Source organism: Pavona decussata, unplaced genomic scaffold (genome assembly GCF_977016875.1).
Source record: "Pavona decussata unplaced genomic scaffold, jaPavDecu1.1 SCAFFOLD_180, whole genome shotgun sequence".
In the NCBI taxonomy this organism is placed as follows: Eukaryota; Metazoa; Cnidaria; class Anthozoa; order Scleractinia; family Agariciidae; genus Pavona; species Pavona decussata.
This window is the reverse complement of record NW_028145590.1, coordinates 1,130,001-1,141,662: the sequence shown is the minus strand read 5'-3', so window position 1 is coordinate 1,141,662 and position 11,662 is coordinate 1,130,001. Positions and strand designations below refer to the sequence as shown.

At 39.5% G+C, this 11,662-nt stretch overlaps 1 protein-coding gene and 1 pseudogene across 1 annotated transcript; both read left to right on the top strand.

Moving 5' to 3' along the window:
- The first annotated feature begins 324 nt into the window (after positions 1 to 324).
- On the top strand, positions 325 to 5,039 carry LOC146463146 (type-2 ice-structuring protein-like). Its single transcript, XM_085084714.1, has 3 exons — positions 325 to 460; positions 2,615 to 2,788; positions 4,416 to 5,039. Exons 2-3 carry the CDS (start codon positions 2,623 to 2,625, stop codon positions 4,868 to 4,870), a joined length of 621 nt encoding a protein of 206 aa, XP_084940840.1. The 5' UTR covers positions 325 to 460; positions 2,615 to 2,622; the 3' UTR covers positions 4,871 to 5,039.
- A 2,866-nt stretch (positions 5,040 to 7,905) lies between these two features.
- LOC146463145 (uncharacterized) lies at positions 7,906 to 9,153 on the top strand (annotated as a pseudogene).
- The last annotated feature ends 2,509 nt before the right edge of the window (positions 9,154 to 11,662 follow it).

Sequence of the window (11,662 nt, the reverse complement as noted above, 5' to 3'; positions counted from 1 at the left end):
TGGAAAAAGTTTTAGGAAACGGAATTCTATTTCCTGAATTTATTAGCTGTTTGTTTTTCCAAATGGTAGCTGGCCCTTTTTCGCAATTTTAATAACATATTTACCCAGCCCTTCGAAACGAAAGAAATTAGGTTTCCTGTGTAACGAAATTTTGAGCAAAAATTTTTTCAACGAAAACTGTAGATTTTATCTACGACTCTATCCGAATTTCTGAGGCTTTATCTCGAACGCAACCATGACTCGGAAAAGCATGGCTGTTCAGTTGTCACTAGCAACTACACTAAAACGCACGTGTGATTGAAATGCAAGACTCGAATGATTGATAGGTTTGTCCCCTCCTTCAGCTGATTTTATTCGGTTGATCAGCAACAAAGTTCAGTTCCACTTCAAATTAGCGAACTGTCCGTTTGTGCTTTGGAGCTGACTTGACCGAGTGGAAGTACGGTGATACAACTGAAAGGTACTGAACGATCTCAACCTTTTTAAAACCTAACTAACTAGATGAGATAACAGTGTTAACTTGAATATGCTCTTCTGTAGATCAGACAGAGGCACCCAATGGGAGTTTTCTCTCAGATCCTTTGAAACGCTATTTTAGGCTATCTGGAGTGCCTTTAAAGCTCTGTAGATTCACTTAAAGCTGCGCTATAATATTTTTATCTGTTCGGTCATTCTAGCGGAACTTTAGTCTTTTCGAAATTACTAGGGCATTTTTGTCCATTTCCCAAAAAAGTTAGGTCTTATTTCCTTTCCGAAAATCTTAGCTGACCTTTTTTCGGTACCCGAAACGACAGTTTTATCAATCCGAAAACACCAGGCCTTAAATTTCCCATATCACGAAAGTTCGAGGCGAAAGTTGTAGGGGATTAAGGGCCTTCCGAACAGATAATTTACCGAAACGATCCTTTGGGTGCCCCTGATCAGACGACAGCAAAAGGTCTTTCAGAAAATAGGTGCTCAAATTTCTCGGATCTCGCTTTTTTGAGTTTTGAAGCGGTCGCTTCTCTAACTTTTCGCGTCTTAAAGTCGTCCCGCTTGTCTGAAGAATACGAGAGTAGACATTTTAAGTTCCTTCAAACATGATTTCACATTGGCGGAACGCTCTTTCCTTCCGAAGTCACTCCAACAAACTCGACCAAGAAAGTACGTGGTGGTATCTCTAGCATTGAAACGAATGCCTACATTCTAAACTCTGAATTATTTTGGTTAAACTCGACGGACTAATAAAAATCCGTCACAACAGAACTAATCCAAGCACGTACCAGCCACAAGTTGAAGGTTCCGATATCTTTGTTTAATTTTTCTAGCTTTTGTTTTTAATCATCGATGTTAGGGTGTCTTATTTTCAAAGCTGCGTTCGAAAAATGAATTTCATCATATCGTCCCTTCCTGGGGTGTATCTGAGGGTGAGGTTTCAAGACTGAACTAGAAGTTTTATCCCAAATTTCTTAAATTTTGGAAGAAAAGAAAGAAAGACAACAGTCCCTATGGACTTTTATCAGGAAGTTCGAACGAATGTAAATATACGCTGAATCTGACCAATATTTCTCTGACAATATAATCACAAGACCAGGCGAACGAAATTATAGCATTCAATTTCCGCCTTAATATTGAAATTAAAATTGAAATGAAAAACAATTAAAGATTTATACTATCCCAATTGGATTAATTATTACTATATTATTTGCATTTTTCTTAAGTGAAGTAGTGTTTTTTCCCAGATTTAAACCTATAGGCAAGAGGTTTCATCCAGAGTAACCTCCATAATAGTCCCAACTGTTTACAGGTCCATTTTAAACATAAAAACAATTATTTTCTTTAGTTTCATTGGTAAGATGTTTCAGCTGCTGTTTACACAGGCCTCTACCGCGGAAAATTTAAATTCCTCGCCTTATTAAACTGCGACGCTGGCCTTTTATCGTTGAGTTTTAACTAGTGTAATAATTTGCATACAGTAGTTTCTGCATTTTGATTGGCTAAGAGGATGTCAATTTATCCTAAACAGCGCAAAATATTGAAATTTTCGGTGCAGGCGGTGAAATTTCCCGTGCAGATTGATGCGATTTACAGAGTAACAACACTTTTTTTCATTTTACACGTTTTCTAATCAGTCTTTTGATTGTTAAGTGTTCTGAAAGACAAATTTCAGTTGCTTTGATCAGTTATACAAATATTTGTACTAAGACGCGTCAGCGTAAAACTTATGACAGGCTGCCAATCTCCCATGTTATGGGCGGAGCAAATTCACGCCACGTAACCAAATAAAATAGCGTGATGCGAATTGTTGTGTGCAAAATAATCACACTTGAAAAATTTTAAAAGGCTACAAATAACACGAGCCATATACCTTTTACAGGTTTTCAAAATATGCAAATAGTTTACGGTTATAAACAGGCAGGTCACGTTTTGAGATATGTCCAAAAATGCACGCTTGTAAGATGCATGAACTGTAGGATAGACATCACAAGGTGTCCCCCACCCTAAATTCTTATTAAAACACAAAAAAATTATGTCAAACATGAAGTCATATGAAAAAGGTCTGTCTTATATATAAAGTACAGGGTTAGGTGCATTTCTGGACATGAATGGACACTCTCTCACTCCCCTTCCGCAGAACCAAAGATGGCTTTAAAGGAAACAGTGTTCATCTTATTCTTTCTCCTAACGCCGATGGGAGCGGATCTTGGGGAAGAACTGCAGAAGGATATAGACGAGATTAAACAAGTGATTAATGAACAGGTCCTGAAGGCGCTGGATGATCTGTCAACAAAGGCTGGAAACTGCAGAGGTATGAGTACTGTAGTTATAACAAGTTAAAAAACATGAAATAAAAAGCATTTATTAAATGACACCTTGTTCATTTCCCCAGAGAAGCTGCCTGAGTAGAGGTTTGACTGAATTCATAACTTTATAAAATTTCTTCTCTTAATTAGTTATTCCCTTGCAGAGAAGCTAAAACTATTTTAGCTTAAAGGGACACAGTCACATGGTGCACATGCGCATTAGATACCATTTCTTAGCTGATTTGCATATCACACTTCATCCCCAAGTCTTGCGCTGAGAAGCGCATCCTTTGAAAAATCTAAACAAACCTTGTGGAGTCGAAGTGTTTGCTAGTCAAAATAGTGATTATAGACCTAATGTCATATTAGAACACTCATTTTCTTGATGCCATGGAAAATTTACCGATGGACTTGTCCAGGGAAAGCCAAACGTCAACGAATACCTCTGAAGTCGAAGAGTCATATAATTGTATATATCGGTATCCGGTCGTGTGAAAAATTATCTTAGTTGTTTCTACGTTTCACAGTGTTTGCATAAGAAGCAAATTGAGTTCAAATATTAGCGAACCGCCTGAACTGCAGTGTAGCGAAACGACTTTGTAGTGAAACTACCGGTAAGCTTTATTTCTGCTTTCAATCATATATTTTGCGTTTATTTTAATTTCGTTTCTACAACTTCTGCGTTATCTAAATTTAGGAACCAAACCCATATCATTACAAGAACGCTTGCTCGACCCGTAGAACACAAGGTTCTAATAGAGGTTTTCCTTGTCGAGGAGATAATCGACTGAGTACCGAAGCTTGTCTTCGTCTGAGCTCCAAACCAAGCAGCTAGGACGCAAAGTTCGAATCGTTCACGAAGATTCCCTCCGGACGAAGCTTTCGCCAAGTTGAGAAAATGCGATTTTCCAAATATATATAATGGAGATTTGTTCTGCAGTGTTTTTGATTGATTTCTCTCGTTATATTGGTCAACGTAGGCGATTTCTTCCGCCCGGCGCCTTCACGTTTCCCACCTCTTCTTTTCATGTTCCGTTGGAGACGCGATCCATACTGTTTTTAACCAAATATGATAAAATAATACCATAGGGTGAGCAAAAGCATACTCAGAAACATGTTTCCAGTAAAAGATTGAAAATCCAATAAAACACTGGGAAGATTGAAGAGGATTTCTAGATGTTTTCGACGCGTACTTTTGATTTCAGGTTGAGGTGGACGTTTTTCAAAATTGACAAAACTAGTGTACAGGTCAGCGCGGTAACAAAGGTGACTGTGTCCCTTTAAATGTTAATTCTCAATAGGGGTGCAAATTAATTTCGTTATTCGGTTTCGATCTAAAAAAGGCAAACCCTTAAAACCCTAAAAAAAAGCAAAAGATCAATTTGTATCGCTGGGAAAGAGTATAAAACGTTAAATGTCGTTGAAGTTGATATATAACCCAGTTGCTTAGTTAACTTTGAACTTTTACGTTCCTGATGTGGCATTTTTTTATAGTTTCAATTATGCAAAATTTGCCTAATAACATGTCAACCTATAAAAATTGTATATTCTCTGACTACGTAGACATATCTGAACAAAAGGCAGAATGCAAAAAGACCATGGTATATTTGTTTCCATTTTTTGCTTTACCAGGTTGTCCAACTGGCTGGGTTAGACATGGAAAATCATGTTACTACATCGACGATACTCCAACGCAAACTTGGAGTGCTGCTCGAGCAGCTTGCAAAGGTCTGGGTGCAGACCTGCCTATAATCAAATCAGCAGATGAAAACAAGTTCATCGGCGACCTGGTGTTTAAACAGGACACCATCACATGGGGTGGTGCGTGGATTGGAATCCAGCGAAAACAGGCAGATGATAAGCTGTACTGGATTGATGGCACTCCAGTAGCCGGAGGGTATACTGCATGGGCACCCACGAATCCAAGCAACTCTTATGGTGCAGAGGATTGTGGCCACATACTGGGTGCCACTAGCGCAGGCTACGAGAATTACAGAAGAAAGTGGAATGATGTACCCTGCGCTTTGACGGCCAGTTGGTTTCGAAATAGGTACCCAGTTATACTGTGCGAGAAGTCACTGAGTTAGGGGGTACAGCTCCTTCCTAGCACGCTGCTGCTAATGGGGTTTCATTATCGTTTTAAGTTAAAGGGAAAAATACTAACTAATCAAAGCCTGACTTCTAGTCAACTTGTATTGTAAGTTAAGGTCGATATATACTGAGTGAATTAAAAAAAAAATGGTGTTGGAAACAATACTTCTAAATGTAGTTTTATTTGTGTGGCTTTTGAAGTAATTTGGATTGAGGGATGTTTCTTTTGCCTTTTATTCTCTCTACCCCACCCTGATTAAAATATGCATGGAGTCAGCAAGGGAGATCGTGATATCTGCGCGATGTGGGTGCCTTTAATCTCTTCGTAGCTTTCTTTGCCCTACCGGTACAAAATCTATTATTTTGTTTCTTTCTTAGGTTCACGGTTGACATCTCCACTCACTGTGGTTAGGCTTCAAGTGAGAAGTTTCCAACTCCTTTAAACAGCGTTTGGAGTTCTTCATCGTTAACATCTGCTTGTGACAGAACCCCATAAATAGTGGCTCTCTTGACTGTTATGATTATTCTTTCAAAAAAGTTCCCCACCGTCTGACGCTTCCGGCGGAATGAAATGTTTAGACTTATTCTGTAGACTTTCTCGTGATCCATGTTTCCCATTAACTCCTTGATCTCAGGTGTTTCTTTAACGAAATCGGTTCTACGTTGGGCCGCCATACGTGTTAATGCATTGAAGAAAGCATGTGATGAAGCTGTCACAAAGGTAATAAAACCTCCTCCGCGGCTTGAAAGGCAAACGAATAAAATGGGCCAACTACGGGGGGGCGGGGGGGAATCCGGGGGCATGCTTCCCCGGATAATTTTGATAACTCCTCTCAAATGCTGAGAAATGCATTTTAAATTAACCAATGCCGGAATTCCTTAATTAGTATACTGTTACCTAATAAAAACTGATATAACTTTATTTTCTCCGATATTTAAATTCACCATCATACAATGATATCTCCTTTACTGACACCAACTCTAAAATAAACCAGGAATCCAAACGATTTAACTTCCACTGTATTCAACACAACAATGTATAAATGGTGCATCAATCAGAATGAAAACAAAGCAAAAAAACAAAAATGAGGAAGTGGCTGATATTTACTGTGTATCAGATTCCTCAAAAATACCAAAATTTCTCTTTCTGTTATCGTTACGGTCGGCAAATTCGTTACCAACATCTACCAGAGAAAGTCTCTCTGTTCTTTCTTTATGAATGTTTAATATTGTCAGGTTGCTAAATCACTCTTGTGTCATTGTGGAGCGAAGCCATGTTTTCAATCTTCGGGCAGTGGAAAACGATCTTTCACCAGATGCACTTGTTGCCGGATTTACCAATAGAAGTTTGCTGAAATAACTTCGTTTATCATTTTTTTTATGGGGTAGGCAACTCTTTGATTTTAACTACGATGTCGTCAAAACAAAATCACCTTCCTTCAGTAGCAATTTCAAAATTTCCAGCTGGGCAGTTTACATTCCAACCAACATCATCGGCGTAAGATATTTCCATGAACTGTAGCTCTCTGGAGTTATCCAACGAGTTGAGGGCCTTAACTAAAAGGGACTTCATCTTTGCATATGCAGCAAAGCTCGCTTGATCAAAACGCTGCTCAATAGCATTGAACGTTCAGTCAATAGATTCAAAGTATATCTGCCTGTAATAGTCTTGTGTCGTCGCAGGATATGCTGGTTCTCCAGCACCAATTTCAATCCTCCTAGGCGCGCGTGTTCTCCTTGGCAACACTGGCGCTGTCATGGAAGAGTAGTTTTTACTTTTCAATGTAACGGCATCATAAAATGGTTTGAAGCTTGCATCACTATGCATTTTCTGCAGGACCTCTTTGGTAAGATGAGCGACTTGTTTACAACTAATAGCTGACATCCTTGTTTGCTGTAAGGTTTTCGATAAATTATCTGTGCGAGAAAACAGGCGCTGCCCCAAATTCAGCCCAAAAAAGAAGTCGAAAGTGTTCGGTTGCGATTAGCACCCAATAATTAGTCCACGTATGTCGGACTGTAGTTTTTCCGTCAAGCAAAATTATCCACTCCTGAAGAGGAGCTGCGTAATTGTCCAGGAGTCTCTGAAAACAGCTCGCGCGCACTGCCCACATCTAGTAAGACCTATTATGCCCTTGGCTGCAGATTCGGGCTCTTCAAGGTTTTCTTTCATTTCTCCCAGTAGATTTTCCCGCTTTGTGGAACGGTCAGTTTAGATGAAAGGAAATTATTTTCCCAGTTGCAATCCAACGAAGCGCCAGCTCAGAAATTTTCGGCAGTTAGTGTCTGCAGTAAATGAAACTTAAAATTCAGACCATTGAAGCTAGAAGAAACAGTGGCCGTTTTTACACTAAAGGATGCATTATCCGCCTGGACGAACTTGGGCAAACATTCGTTGTTCGTCTGGTTATGCGTCTCTAGCAAGTATAACGACGGGCACAAGACGCATTATCCGTCTGGACGAACTATCTTCCGTTTTGTGTCGTTCAGGACGGACAATGGAAGATGCATAATGAAACATAATGCATAATGCGTCTTGTGCCCGCCATACTAGAGACGCATAACCAGACGAACAACGAACGTTTCCCCAAGTTTGTCCAGACGGATAATGCATCCTCAAAAAAAAAAAGATCGCCCATTGGTTTCTAATTTTAGAATGGACCCGTTACCGGGAAGGATCATAGTAGAAGTAAATAAAACGTTGTCAAAATTTTTGCTCATGGATATATATTCTGGCAATCTCGTACCCAGAGTCTTCAGGCTTTTTGGTCAGCGGGGCAACGCCGGGAAGACTCTAAGACATCGAAAAAATTCAAATTTTTTGATTGGCTGTTCCGTACCGGTTTCCATTGTTTTACCGCAGAAATCCTGCGGTTATAAAATTCGATGTCCCCAGAGTCTTCCCGACGTTGCCCCTCTGACCAAAAAGCCTGAAGACTCTGAGTACGAGATTAATATTCTGGGGAATTGATAACAAGTTAACGAATGAGCCGGTTTCAAGGACAATCTCACTTCGCGTTGTGTTAAGCCCCGTCTACACGAGCAATATTTATATGGCAATTTTTATTTGCCCGAGTAGATGATGAAAAATGACCAATTTTTATGTGACAACTGCATTTGCTGAAAAGCTGGCGTGTTAGTTTTTATGTGGCAATTAAAAATTGCCACATAAAAAATTGTCTGTGTAGACGAGATGCCACATAAAATGTGACAATTTTTTCAACGTCATCTGTAGAACCCAGTCCCTACAGTCCCTTACATTTGCGCATCCAGCATGGCGGCTTCCTCGAGTACATCTTCTAGATGGACAGATGCGCTTGTTTCCTTATTACTAGAGGCATTGCGAGATAGGGAAAGTTTGTGGAATAGCCGAAGCGAGAAGTATAAGAACCGTAATACGAAGAGATTCTTGCCATACTAAGAGAAGATTGGCCAGACGTAGATCTTCCCGCCATTAAAAGTAAGGTCAATGGTTTTGTTGTTTTTTTAAACTAAATACACTCTTAAGGAAATATTCCTTAAGATTACATGATATTTCGATATCTATGATCAAAAATTACTTAACCTTACATATGTAAGTCAATTCTTGTCATTCTGAAGAGCAATATTTGATAACTGTCAAGTCTCAACTTAAGTCTACTCCTTTTTATTATTATAGCAAAAATACAAAGCTTACGAACATTTTACCGCGAGGAGGTGCATAAAATCAAGAAGAGTGAGGGAACTGGCTCTGGTGTAAAAGATGTCTACGTTTCAAAACGGAAATTTTTTGAAGAATGCAGTTTCTTGGATGAGGTTATACGCACTAAACGTGACACTATGACTAATGTAGAAGAGTTTCAAGATTATTATGCTGTGGATGATAACCTGGATACTGCCACAGAAACAGAGAGTGTTTCATAGTTTTGCAAGCTCAGGTAAAAAGAGGAAAAACTCTTGTGATGACCCAGGTATCACTGAAACAGAGAGTGTTCCAAGCTCAAGTGGAAAGAGGAAAAAATCTGGCGATAACTCTTTTTCAGAAACAGCAGCCAATGCACTAAGAGACCTGGCTCAAGCATCATCTACAGAGGAAGTTGAAGATGAATGGGACATTTTTGGCAAAGACGTTGCAAATTCATTGAGAAATCTTGGAGACAGGAACTTACATGGAAAAGTAAAATTTGCAGTACAGTCTGCGATCTTCCAAGCTACTGAGCCACCAATGACTGCATATCATCAACAATATGCTTTTAATGATAGTGGCTCTTTTACTGCCCAATTGCGATCATCCTTTTAAAAAGACGTTGTGCATGATCATCTCGTATTTTAATTTAGGATATCACAATTGCACTGTATGAAACCACAGTGCAAAGAAGAGCTCTACCTCGCTTTGCATGTTTAGATAAAAGTATGTTGGCTTTACTGCATCAAAAGAATTATCACGCATGTTATGTTGTTTTCTCTTGTTTAATTGGCACCATTTAGTAGCAAATAGTGAAATAAATAGTGCATTGGGTTATACACATTCAGTGTTTGTAGTTTACAAGTCCACTATGTAAACTTCCCACTCCATTAAACTCTTCAGTGGGCTAATCAGTCATAGCCCACTGGAAACCAGCAGCTCCTTCACCAAAGAAGTACTCTTTCAGATTGTCACGGACTTCTCTTGCTGTTGATCGGCGGGTGCTTGGATCTGATCTCAGAGTGCACACATCACCATCTATATTATCCCTCCATTTACCTGGTATCACATTGCCTGCGTTATACTCAGTGTCAAGAAATCCTGGTGGTGAATAATACTGGTCTTTTCGGGTTACCAGAAAATTGTGTAGAGCTAAACAAGCTCTGACAACTCGCATTACATTTGACACACCTAGTTCAAGAGTCTTCAGTAGCACTCTAAATTTAGCACAAAGTAAGCCAAATGCATTTTCTACAATACGTCTGGCCTTAGAGAGTCTATAATTAAATATTTTCTCATCACCCATGGCACTTCTAAGCGGAAATGGCTTCATCAGATTAACATCAAGTGCAAAAGCATCATCACCTAACAAAAAGTAAGGCAATGATATACCACAGTTGTGTAATACAGAAGCTGGCGGGAAAATATCTGACTTGCATGTGTCTTTTAGTTTACCATCTTTGAATATTCCCCCATCTGACAGACCTCCAGGATCGAGAACCAAGGAAAAATGCAATAATCTTAGCATTTGTATCGGCAATAGCTAATAAAACAAGGCTAAAATGTTTCTTTTAGTTAAAGTACTCTGAGCCAGAGTTTGGAGGTGCACGTATGTTAATATGTTTCCCATCAATCGCTCCCACAGCATGTGGAAATTGCCATTTCATTTCAAATTGGTCAGCATTGAGTTTCCATTCATTTCTTGTGGATGGTGGTTTAAGATATTCATCTTTCAGGACATTGTAAATAGCTTCACATACTTCGGGGATGATTTTTGAAATAGCTGAAGTGGAGATTCTGAAGCTATACATAAGATCTCCATAAGAACTTCCAGATGCTAAAAACCTCAAAGCAACACATAATCTATCATGAGCGGATATTGCATCCCTCATGTTAGTTCTTCTTTTCAATTACGGGCCTCACTTTTTCATAAAACTCATCAAACAATATAGTGTCCATCCTGCAAGAGGTCAAAATCAAATAAAACTTAAGGCTTACGTCAGGTATGTAAAAGTTGTGAATTTAAATTATGAATTCTCACTGCGAGAATAAGATCGTTTTGTACCTGACAAATAGAAGAAGTTGTGAAATCCATAGAGGTCCGTTTCCCTCAATTCCTTCCCCAAGTTGGTCGCAAGTCCTTGTGCCTCTCTTCTCTCTCTTCCCTTCCATGCCTTCACCCAACACTTTCTCCGCTGTATGTTGCTCTTTTCAATTCTATGCACCATGGTCATCACTACAAACGCGCCTAAAGCTGCAACACGTCTGGCCCATCTTCTGACTCTCGCCATCTTGCTTTTTGCCTTTCCATGGTCATCTCCGCTGTGCGAAATTATTACTGACGCAAATTAATAACAAATATTTGTCGAGCCGTCTACACGGGCAAATAAAAATTGCCACATACAGTTGCCACATAAAAATTGCTCGTGTAGACGGGGCTTTATAGGCGACTCCATGTATCCAGGGCATTTCTCCGCTCTGTAGATTACAACATTCGTGGCATTTTTGACCCTGACACTTCCTAAACCTAGAACTACCACCCATTGTCTTAACTCGTTCAAAAATTTATCTCCAAAACTGTGAAATTCCCTCCCAAAAAACGTAAGAACTTTTCGGGCCCTGGTCAAACGCCAAGTTTCGTATGAGACGAACCAACACAATCTATCGGTCTAATTCAGACGGATAGAACGTGTGAAGGTCAATCATTGTACTTGTAGGCCAAACTTTGATCTTTTCATAAAACGAACTTAATGAATAAATTAAAAATTTGTATGATAATGTATATTTTAGCCCTATCTCGTACCCAGAGTCCTCAGGCTTTTTGTCCAGCGGTTGGTCGCCAGCAGAGACTCTGGGGAACTGGAATTTTATTTAAATACTTTGATTGGCTGCCCCGTAACGGCTTGCATTGTTTTACCGCAGAAATCCTGCGGTAATAAAATTCCAGTTCCTCAGAGTCTCTTCTGGCGACTGACCGCTGGCCAAAAAGCCTGAGGACTCTAGATAAGAGATTGATTTAAGCCTCGATATCAAAACATTTGAGCCGATAAACGAACTGGTCAGCGGCTGAGGAAAAAGAAACATGGTGGACAGTGAATTTGTTTCAATGTAATGGACTTATCTC

Coding starts and splice junctions, on each gene's coding strand:
- LOC146463146 (XM_085084714.1), top strand. CDS start 2,623: ATGGCTTTAAAGGAAACAGTGTTCATCTTATTCTTTCTCCTAACGCCG. Junction 2,789..4,415: donor AAAGGCTGGAAACTGCAGAG/GTATGAGTACTG, acceptor TTGCTTTACCAG/GTTGTCCAACTGGCTGGGTT.